General features: G+C 43.7%; 1 protein-coding gene across 4 annotated transcripts in view; it reads right to left on the reverse strand.

Annotated features, from left to right (window-relative positions):
* IPPK (inositol-pentakisphosphate 2-kinase) overlaps positions 1-12,087 on the reverse strand; it is a 96,696-nt gene that overhangs the window by 42,181 nt on the left and 42,428 nt on the right. For 2 of the 4 annotated variants that reach the window (XM_074958209.1, XM_074958207.1), the window contains one exon: positions 6,566-6,661. In XM_074958209.1, coding sequence (XP_074814310.1) covers positions 6,566-6,661 — 96 coding nt within the window. Of the gene's footprint in view, positions 1-6,565; positions 6,662-10,245; positions 10,421-12,087 lie in introns of all 4 variants that reach the window. The other 2 variants (XM_074958210.1, XM_074958211.1) reach the window with 2 other exon arrangements.

Consider the following 12,087-nt stretch of genomic DNA (forward strand, 5'->3'; position numbering starts at 1 on the left):
GCCATGAGGACCGCCGCATGAGGACGGCCGTGGCTGTGGATCTGGCCACTGCGTCCGCAGCATTGAGCGTGGCTTGAAGAGCTGTGCGGGAGATCAATTGGCCCTCAGACACCACTGCTTTAAATTGTTGTTGTTTATCCCCCGACACATCATCAATAAATTGCATTAACTTAGCATAATTTTTGTGGTCATATTTTGTTAAGAGCGCCACATAGTTCACTACTCTAAATTGCAAAAGTGGAAGAACACCACACTCTGCGGCTGAAGGAGTCCAGTCACTTGTTATCTTTGTCTGATGGAGTGTAGCGGAAGTGTTGGTATTTGTTTTTCTGATTGGCTGCGTTGACCACTAGGGAATTAGGTGACAGATGTGTAAATGGAAACTCAGAACCCTTAGATGCAACAAAATATTTTCCGTCCAATCTCTTGCTAATGGGTGTTATTTTAGCTGGGGTCTGCCAAATAGTTTTAGCAGGTTCCATAATGGCCCCATTAATTGGTAGGGCTATTTTGGAGGAGGTCATAGCTTGCAGGATGTCAGTAAGCTCATGGTGTGTTTCAGGTACCTCCTCCAGGGTAATCTTGACCTCTTCTGCTACTCTGTGAAACAACTCTTGAAAGTAAGCAAGTTCATCAGTAGCGGGAGGTGGTGGGGGTACCATGGCATCTTGTGGTGTTATCGCTATAGAAGAGGTGTGTGGGGCAGTGTTCTCTGTAGGGGTGGTGGACACTTCAGGTCTTATCTGGTTTCAGTGTAAGCAGGCAGTGGGGAGGGTCTGACAGCTTTCCTCCTGCCACCCTGCAGAAGACCTGAGTGTTGTGTGGTGTAGGTCCATGGACCCCAGGGTGGCCATTGCACTGGGCGGATCATAGGTGGTCCCATCCAGGGATTGCCATACCAGTGTGGACAGCCTTAAGGATATGGAGATTGTGCTGTAATATGTCTCCCAGTTGTAGATAACTGACTCTGGAGAGAGTATTGAGAGGAAAACATCTGGTCATCGTATTCCTCTTCCTCCTCCTCCCACACTTCACTAGAGGGGCTTGAAGTGGTAGGGGAGTACTGAAGGTAGGGTGCTAAAGGTCTCGGTGACAGGTTGGTGCTGAGAAAAGGAGAGTCAGGAGCATGGGACACCCTTAAACCCTCTGGCTGTAAAAACTGCTGTGGAGCTGAGTGACCAGGAGTTGGTGCTAGTGTAGCTGGTGAAGGCAGAGTCTGCTGGCACACCGAAGGTTGTCCTGGGGGCACAAGCTGGCTCACCAGAGTAGGAGCCCCTGAGGTAGGCACTGCAAGGGAGGCAGAAGACCTCAGGAGGCTCGGTGTTGAGAGTGGCGGTTGTAAAAGCAGTGCCGCAAGATCAAAGGATGATGCCGCACCTGCCGCTTGTGCTGTCGGCACCATACTAGCAAAGGTGGCCGTAGGAGAGCTGAAAGAGGCAGGCAACTGGAAGCCCTGAACCTCAGCACCATGTAGTGGGGCAGCCGACTCACGGTCGGTGCCCGAGGTGCCTGCCGCGTGAAAGGTGCTGAGCCGCAGAGCTGGAGTCAGCGGAGACTGGAGAGCTGGTTTTAACTTCTTCCCCAAGGAACGACTCCTGAGGGGAGAGGAAGCTGGCTGTTTTTTTGGCTTTTCCTTTGCCTCTGGAGGGTGTCACAGAGGTTTGCTGGCCAGAGTCAGAGGTAGGTCTGAGGAAGTTTTCCAGGAGCAGCATTTTAAGCCTGAGCTCCCTGTCCTTGCGGATCCGCGCTTTCAATTTGTTACAGTGGACGCATTTTTGGAGTACTTGAGACTCCCCCAAACAGCGTACGCACTGTGAATGGCCGTCCAAGATGGGGATGGCATCCTTACAGGAGGTGCATCTCTTGAAGCCTCAGGAACCAGGCATGTCTGAAACTGCGGAAGTTTGTTTTGTTTTTTTTTAAAAGGAAATAAAAGTAACAGCTAATGTAACTTATCCAAGTAGTAATTCTAATGACTGAAACTAACTAAACTGAGAAACAAACTAACTAGCTAGTCTCAAAGAGCACTGCTGAACTCCATCTCTAGCCAGGAACAGTAGAGAAGGAACTGAGGAGCCCGGGCCGTGCACGCACTATTAGAACACTGACAGCTCGAGAGGCAGGCACAGCGCGTGCACAGCCCGTAGGGGTACTGCCGTAGAAATCTCCGATCGAAGGCGCTGGGATGCACTTTGACCTGAAGTGGAGCACCAACAGGGACATCTCTCGAAGAAGAATAATTGCATCTCTCACCTTGTGCTACTAAGTATCAGAGGGGTAGCCATGTTAGCCTGCATCCACTAAAACAATGAGGAGTCCGCTGGCACCTTAAAAACTAAATAAATCTGTTACTCTTTAAGGTGCCACCAGACTCCTGGTTCTTGTGCTATTCTAATTCTCTTCTATGAGTGGCTATAATTTCGAGGTTGTGCATTATCTCAATGTAATATTCTCTTATTTTAGTGAAATGGTTGAGTTAAAACCATTTGCAAAGTCCACTTGAATTGTAATTCCCCATAAAGTTTCAAATACATTTTCCCTAATTTGACAGTTTAGATTTAGGGTTTACTACATTTGTGTCTCTTCTTCCATACCAAAAAAGACTGCACTATATTAAAGGTAGACTTGAAGACTGGGCGGAGTTAAATAAAAGCCAAAATACAGTATTAATCATGTTACCAGTGTTCAGAAGCCAGCCCCCATTGTGGAGTTGATTTAGCTATATGTGGTATGAGAGAACCCAACAGCTTTTAGTCCCTGTTGTGTCCTAGCTGTGTTATGTTTTACAACTTTTTGTTTTGTTGTTCAATAGATATATTCCAAATTTGCCTTTTTTAATTAAACCCAAGATTTTACTGCAGAATAAAAAGCAAATCTAGTGCCCTATTTATACTGCAAGCTCCACTGAGCTTTTATTTTACAAAAATGAGCAGCTTACTCACAAGACAGAGCCAAAAAACCAGGTAGCTCTAGTTCCTTCTAAATTTATCTAAGGCATAAAGCTGCCAATGGAACAATAATGATGTCTAAAGCCAATTTTTTCTAAATTTATATCCATATAAACATAGATGAAGTTGACAATGCCATTCTCCCCCCCTTCCCCCTCCTCCCCATGTCCTCCTTACATAGAGATGATATCCAGGTGACTTAACTGAAGAATCAGGTCTTAAGTCGTTTTATCATATTCTTTTCCATCTTGGTATTTTTATGGTCCCAGTCACTGTAGTATCTAAGCACCTTGCAAAAGGTAATAAATTTATCCTCATTATAGCCTAGTAAGGTAGGAAGTATCATCCACATTTTACAGATGGTGAACTGAGGTGCAGCAAGATTAAGTGAATTGCTCAAGGACACTAAGTTCATCTATAGCCAACTGACAAATTATCCCATATCTCCTGAATCTCAGTCAAGTATCTTAATCACAACACTATCCTACCTCACCTAAACTTTCCCCCCTACTACTACTACTCCTCCTCCTCTTACCCTGGAACTTATTCTAAGCAATTTCAGATTTATTTATTTTTTAAATCAACTTACCAGAAAATGTTTTTACCTTCCCCTGCCCTCAAATATAGAATTTCCTGACAACAAAAGTTGTGTCAAGGTCCAGAAAGGATATTATTTACCTATGCACCAATAACAGAACTCATAACCGTAGCAGGACAGAAATGGGAGCTTTCTCCCTTCAGAATGGGACACACAGCATCCACTTCTAGCTCTAGAAGGTCATGAGAGACATTAAAATTGTGTCATTTTGTGTCTAGAAAGGCTATTTAATATGTTTAGATATTTTAAATTGGTCCCTCTAAGCTTTGCATTTTCAGGCTCATGATAACTAAGACTTTATATGCAGAACAAAAAAAAAAAGTGGTCCCAATAAGGTAGTTAAGATGCAACTATTAAAATGTTTGTGAAATAGTTTCCCTGTAATCTGTATGACATTAAATACAACAAAGCTACATTAAAATAATGTTATTTAGGTTGCAACGTCAAACACTCCAAAGTTAGGAAATGCCAGAATTAATGTTGCCTTAATTAGTCTCCTTTTTACATGTGCACTATGATAGTCTTTAATTACATGATGTTATAGTTCAGGGCAAGCTGTACCTTTGACCCTATGACATTCTGGGATGCAATCCAGACTAGTGAGGGGTTGTGTCACCACCTGCCCTGCAACCCTGGGTGCCTTACAATGCTTTGCTGCTGTAGCTCCCACCTGTGCCACTCTCAAACAGCATTCCAGCCTGCAGGTAACACCCTGAGTGTCTGTGTATAGCTGCCATCTGCCAGCCATACTCCAGTCACACTAGCTTCCACCAACCTTGGTTACTACTTTCAGGGTGACCCCCAACATGCTGCTAGTCCAGGATTTTCCCCCAAAGCGTGTGTTCTGCACTGTCCAGCCCTCTCCAGGGCAGTTCAGTTATTAGAGGTCCGTAGCCCCTGTAAGGGGTCAATGTACAACAGTTTGCTACTTCAACTAAAACAGTTCAGTTTAAACAATACTGAATTAGTTTTGATTAAAGAATAAAACAAGTTTATTTAACTACAAAGATAGATTTTAAGTGAGTACAAGTATAAATCATTGAAGTCAGAAATGGTTACTAGAGAAAGGAAGATAAAACTAGTAACGAAACAAACTAGACTTGGTTCAAGGTAAAATTCTTACCACAGGTTCCCAGCAACACTGCTGACCAAATTTTTTAAGTCAGGATCAGCCCCCAAAGGACTATTTCCTTTGCCTTCCCAAGTGAAAAAGTGAGAGTGAAAGATAACATACCTGGGGTGTTTTTACCCCTCTCATTTATAGTCCAGCTACACTCTGAAATGCATTTTCCTGAGAGTTACCCCTAGATATAGTTCCTTCCAGCAGTGAGGATGGAGACGTGGGCTCTTGAGGTTCCATGCTGCTGTTTGTTAAAATGCAAAGCCATCTGTTCCTTCCCTCCTTTGCTGCCAAAGAATGGCCATTTGAAAGTGATTGCCAATCAACTTTCATGACACCTGGCTAGAGGCGTTGCCTTGTCCTTTGTCTTCAAGAAACTGGTTTGCCTCCTCCCCAGACTTGTCTGATAAACACATTTCAGTCATAACTTCAGCTTATGTTCATAACTTTACATGTAATGTTGTTACATGAATTTCACCATGATATTATTGACCAGTGAGTTACTAGTTTTCAAACGATACATCACACGGCATATTTTATACAAGATTATTACAACAGTGTTTTGGGTGTGAACATGGCGTGCATGGTCACCAATCCCTCACTCAGTCACCCTATGGGCACCCTTTCCAAGGGACGGGCCTGTACTTCTCTTAAAGTGGGGAGAATTAAAAGGATTGCACTGTTAGACTATGTTGCAAGCTCATAGCACCCCTCCTCACCAGCCATGTCTTCAGCGGGCCCAGTTGGGTCGTGGCCACTGTGGTAGACTTCCCTTCAGCATTTGTGATCAATATGAAAATGCAGTAACCAGTTTGCTCAAAACAAACTATCGTTTATTTAACCATAGAAACAAAGAGGGAAACGATTAAATCAAAATGCCTATACATGTTATCTTACTAAAACCTACATCTTTCCTTGCAATTTTAGGTCGGCCCCTCATGCCTCAGGAATTTGGACTGCCAGTGAGGCAGACTACACCCCTGCCTCTCAGTTTGACCCAAAGACAGTGCCCCCCACTTCACAAAAAAGCCATTTTATGAGCACCAACAACTGAATTCAAGTCACAGTTTGGTTTCCTAGTAATGCGTAAAACCTCCCAGGACTGAGTTAACTCTTTGCCCCCGGTGTAGCAGAGAGCATGATAGTAATCATATAGAAAAAGACATACATACTATTCGTTCAAGATACAGCTGTCTCTCACATTTTTCACATATGATCATATGATATTTTTTCCACAGGACCCCTGACTCATTTCAGTGAGCTGGATGTGCCACAGTCCCAGTAATTCATGACACAGTATTAAAAAAAACATCAGTGAAAGCAGGTAGCACCAGATTGAGTCTGGTACCATAAAAACTCATGGATGTAACTTCTATGCCATAAAAACCAACATTCCAGCATGAGAGGTTTGATTTTCTTCACAAATCTCTCCTGTGTGTCTCACTCATGTCTGAGGTCTCAAGAAGCCACCTTGATCTGGCCCACCAGGAAACAAGAGCCTCCTCATTGCCCTGTAATCCAGGACAACGGCTATAAACCAGATCTCTTCTCTCCCCACCACCAAATCTGTGGCAAAACAGTACACAGCCGCCACAGATGGCTGAGTCTTCCAAATTTAGAGGCATGAAAGCTTTCACTCCCACCCCCACCAACCACTACCTCCAACACTTCCAAACTGATAATCTTCAATGGCTCAGTCCATTGGGCAAAATCTAATGATCTGATCACAATGAAGAATATGGAGACAGTGCAGAGCACGAGCTCTGGTCAAAGCTGTGCATCTCATATGGACAACACGCACAAAAAGGTCTGCATACTTTGCATCAAGCAAAATCACCTATAGAATGTTTCTAATGGATAAGCACTTAAACTATATAAGTTAAAGGATAAAATGATTACCCCATAATGAACATATTTCTCCCCAAAAAACTGTTTCATGACGTGTTTTCCGAAGTCTACTATGTTTTGCAGGTGGCGTAAGATTTCCTCTGGTGCCTGAAAAAGAAAGAATAGTACATGGTCAGAAGTGAATGCATGAAGTAATAAATAATAATAATAATAATAATAAACAGCATTTGAAATATCCACTTGTCTTAGAAAATTTCCAAATAATTGGGGGCAAGTGCCATCAACTTCTGGAGATCCTAAAGCTGTCACTGAAATTAAAGTAAGTTTCTAGCCCTTACAGTTGCAAATATAATTTTCCGAACATGAAGCAAGTGTAAATTCACACAGCAATGCCTTGTTAAGTCTGCAGACAAACTGCACGAGTGCCTGTGCCGTTGCTCACAGCTTTGGTAAAAACTGCATATTGACATAAATAGTACTATGATCCATTTCACTGCTGCTATCTGAAATCTTATGGGTAGCAGTAAAACTTTCAAGAATCAGATCAGTTTCCCTCTACTTATGTTCAGGAAATTTCTGAGCAAAAGCAGTAAAGGCAGATAATGAAAGGATTGAAAAAAGGAGACAGGGAAATAGTGGATTAGCCAAAACCCCTCTCTACTGTCACTGCCACGCTTGCAGCCGCCAGGAGAATCTATGGTGGTTAAACAGGGAGATTATATTCCTTCCTACCCGCAGACAGAGGGGTTGAGAGTGAGAGCAGCCTTTAATTTTACCTGACTTTTACCTAGTTGTTGCCCCTAGATAATGTGTCCCCTTATTGTAGTTTAGTCTTCTGTGGGTTTTAAACCCTATGTATAAGAGGGTGGGCGTAAATTGATGAGCAAGTATCTGAGTGGCTGTGAGTAAGAACGGGGGATTTTTACACTGATGTGGAAGAGAGAAGAGTGAAAAATCTGAGGGACAACAGCAAATAGAAGGTAGAGAACACATAGTAAGGAAAGTAAGAGAAAAGGATAAAAGGGACTATACCATCAGAGAGAGAAGAAAACAGATACAGAAATGTATTAAATCTGAAACAGACTAAAAACATGTTACACAAACAGATTATATAAACAGTGCACAGCTGTGTATTTTTTTTTTTTTTTTTTTAAACTGAAGGGTGCGTGACTGTTAGGGCTGTAGTGGTAAAGGTATTTTTCAATTAGGTCTGGTAAACTTAGTTCTCAGGCCAATAAGTGGGGTGAATTATTCAACTGATTAATCAGATACCGTTGCTGGTGCATTTCTTTATGCAATGTGAAGTGTGAATTAACATGTCATCTATAATATGTTTAATTTTATATCTCAAAACTGTCTGAGGATCTTAACTTTGGGAGAGCTTTCAGCACTTCTGAAGCAAAAACTAAAAGGCTTTTACCCATGTACAGTTCTACAGATGACACAAACTGTACGATTTAATACTGTTTACCTAGTCAGATTAGTTTTTCCACAATGAAACTTCTTAACCAATAACTAACTTATAGGACTACACAAATACGGGGCCTCATCTACACTGCGTTTTGCCAACAAAACAGTAGGGGTGTATACACTACAAAGCTGTTTTTGGTGGCAAAATAAAACCACCTCAACAAGATGCATAGAGTTTTTCGCATCGAAGTTAAAACATCAGTGTAGACACTGCCATTCGTTATGTCGCCATTACTGACCTCCCCCAGCGTCCCACAATCCCCACTACGACCACTCTGCTCACTGTTTTGAACTTGGCTGCCCTGCAGGCATGCACCCCTTTCAAAACTCCAGAAAGCTATGACATTCTTCAGCATGGAGAGCTCACAGAGCTGCTGAGGATGCTGCTCCCAGTATCTGCGGAGGCTGTGGGAGAACTCTAAGGGAATCACAGAACCATTAATGTGGAATCCTGCTCTCCCAGGCACCAGGAACACAGTGGCAGGCTGAGTGGGCTGCAGATGCAGGGAGCTGAGGGGGACTGCTGTGCTGTAACAGAGTTGGGGGCTGATGTGGAGAGGGGGAGTACAGTGTTCCCTCTAATTATTCCCCACGCATGTGCGGAATGAATTTTGTTACATGCACCAATATGAAGGTGATGTGTGACATATCACTTTCATATTGGTGCACATAACAAAATTCATGTGGTGGGGGTAGGGCTGAGGGGTTTGGCCAGGGATGAGGGGCTCAGGGCTGGGGCAGAGGGTTGAGGTGCAGGGGTGTGAAGGCTCTGGATGTGGGCTCTAGGGTGGGGCCAGGGATGAGGGATTCAGGGCTGAGGCAGAGGATTGGGTGCAGGGGGTGAGGGCTCTGGGGATGAGGGATTTGGGGTGCAGGGTGCTCTGGGGCTACAGTGGGGAGAAAGGACTCCCCCCAGCACTCTCCCCCAGCAGCAGCACCTGGGCTGGCGGGGAAAAGGTGCTTCTCCCTGCTGCGGGAGCTCTGGGGCTGCAGGATAGGCACCCTTCCTCCGGCCCCAGTAGGATAGGTGTCCCTCTGGAGCCAGGCCTGATCTGGCTGAAGCAGGTACAGGCCACAGGCTGAGTTGGGGGCAGGGGCGCCCCTCCCCCGGCTGTGGCAGGTCCCCACCCGGGTGGGTTCCCTGTGTGCCTGTGCAGCGCTAAATAGGCTGTTGCACAGCTTACAGGGAACTTGGTGGGGGACGGAGGGTACCTCTTCCCCTGCCTCGGGATTGGTTGCTCAGGCTGCTGTCTGAACTTGAGAGACAGCATGCCGATATACTCTCCAACACACACTGTTTGTCTCCCACACACACACTGCCCGTCACATACTTTCCCTCCCACCTCCCCAAACACTTCCGTTGAAAAGCAGCTGGCGATCTAGTAGGATGCCCATGGAACGACAGGATTGAGAAACCTGCATCATGTGACACTGTACCTGCCCCATGAGGCATTACAAACCCTTCCCAAAACACTTTGTGGCCAGTTGCACAATGGGGTAGCTACCCACAGTGCACTGCTCTGTGTCAATTCTAGAGCTGCTAGTGTGGATGTGCTCTGCCGACACAAGGAGCATAGTGTGGACATGCAACAGAGGTTTAATTAAAGTGGCATAACTTTCGTTGACAAAGCTCTGTAGTGTAGACATAGCCTGAGCTTACTTATCTGTATTAGCACAGTATGATTTCCATTAACCAATAGGGATTACCAATATGAAAAAAAGATTATATAATAAACTATTATATAAACAGTAGGAAGAGAAAGAAGCAAGTGTTTAGATGGCATTTTTGTCATTCTAGAAAAATTAAAATTTGTCTTATTTAATTAACTCAAGTAGCATTACCCCTAGTGTTTTGTTTTTTCCAACTGTGAGGCTGGGTCTCCCTTAGGATCTTTTGTGGAGGCTCAAGTGAGCCTTGGGAAAGTTTAAGGAAAGGAATATTCTCTGTTTTGCTTGAAAATGTACCTAAACCAGAAGCCAATATTGAATATTCAGTACTAAACAATGACCTCTCAATAGGTAATAATTTATTTCTTGTTTCTTGACTCATGAACCCCCTCCCCAAAAAAAAAAAAAGTTGGTTAGCAGGCAACAAATCTCAGCAGGATACCATGCTGGCAGGACTCAAAACAGGCTGCCTAAAGGCAGCCATATTCCTCCCCACCTGTGTAAGAAGACCCTTTGTTCCAGCACTCTCTTTAAATTTTTTGGCATTAGGTGAGGCCACATTTCTGTGCTTAGAGGTTTATGACAGATTATACCTACAAAGCAATCCTCCATTGCAGACAAATGAACTAGAAGGCCTTTTCTGTCTCTCAACTTCCATGGCTGTCAAATTACTGGGCTTCTAAAGTCATGGTTTCTCAGCTGGGTACACAGCTTTGGTCTTCAAGTTGATAAACAACTCCTCCAGGGTCAAATATTAAGTCTTCAGTTCTGTTCCAAGAAAAACTAGTCATTTCTAAATATGAATAGGATGTCATAACATTAAAATTATATAATATCCTATTTAAAAATACAAAAAGGATTTTCAAACCATAGTCTGACAATCACAGTGCCTGTCAGCCAAAATATGGAATGCTGAAACCAGCGCAAATCAGCTCCACTTCAGAACTCAAATTCCATAACATGCTACAGCAGTGTTTGCACAGATGATGCACACTATCCCTCCTGTGGCACCTTAAAGATTAACAGATTTATTTGGGCATAAGCTTTCGTGGGTAAAAAACCCACTGTTCAGGGTGTGCAGAGGAGAAGGGGTGAGATAAGAGCAGTGTATGGTCTCCATGTGAATTTTAAAGCAGCAATAAACTTTCTGCCAACACTGCAGGTTTGACTATAAAAGGACCAATGAAAGGAAGCTGCTGACAAGAGTATTGTCTGACTAACCAAAAACAAACAATGGAAAAAGGGTAGAAAATGAAAGAAAGTTAGTTTTCCATACAAGTAATTATTAGGACATCAGCAGCAATTTTAAGAGGAGATCTTTTATTTTTTTTCTTTAAAGTGTAATATTTGTAAGATTGAGTGCTGAATGCCTCCAACAGGAGGGTCACTCAATATAAAGATTAAAAACCATGAGCTTCTTCTTGGCTACTTGGCCAGTCTGCACATAATCCAATAAGGGTTTTTTGTTGGTTTGTTTTAGTATCTGCATATTACCGTGAGCTGCAGGACTATTTGTATTATGCAAATTACCCCCTTATGGCTTAGAAACAAAGCAGTGAACTGAGTATTGTGTGATAAACTGGGACAGCATTCTTTTTCTTCTTCTACGCTTAGCCAAACAGTCGACTGTAGCAATCGTTCGCCATTTGGTACGTTCCTGTTCAACTGCGAAAGCTTGACGGCCTGAAAGTCCAACATCGGAACAGACTTAATGAACCCATGTAATAGTGGGGTCTGCCGCTGGGCCACCTCCACCCCTAGGTTGGTGGAATTTTATCCCGAATGTTAGAAGCCACCTGGAGAATGGCGTTCACTGGAACGTCTTGTGGCATCCTTGCGACATGTCCAAAAAGCATAAGGTGCCGCCTGCGGACAATGGCCCCAGTAGTCTGTAAATCCGAATGACCATAAAACATCTGCATTACAGATGAAGTCATTCCACTTTATGCCCAATATATGACTGACATTTTGTGTGGAAAGCCTTCAACTTTGTCCAGTATGCATGGTGTAGCGTCCATGTTTCGCACCCGTACAACAGTATGGGAAGGGTACAGCTCGAATAAATCCTGAACTTGGTTATCATACTAAGACAACGTTGATTCCATATCCATTGGAAACAGTCCATGGCAGATGCTGCAATGCCAATTTGATGGAGAACCTCCATGTGAGAATTAGAGAAGCTGGTAAGTATAGAACCCTGATAGCAAAAGCTGGAAACTGATTTGATGGTTTCATTGTTCAAAGCGATTGGAGTCACAGGCGGACCTGGTCCTAGATTTTGCAGTTCTGTCTTTGACCATGAAACATTGAGACCATTCTTAGCTGACTCCCCCTCCATATGCTCGAGTGCCTCATGAAACCTGTCAGGGCTCTGTACTAAATGTCATCAGCGTAGTCAAGGTCTGTGAGTGAGAGATCACCGATCTCAAGGCCTA

This window comes from Natator depressus, chromosome 7 (assembly GCF_965152275.1).
Source record: "Natator depressus isolate rNatDep1 chromosome 7, rNatDep2.hap1, whole genome shotgun sequence".
In the NCBI taxonomy this organism is placed as follows: domain Eukaryota; kingdom Metazoa; phylum Chordata; order Testudines; family Cheloniidae; genus Natator; species Natator depressus.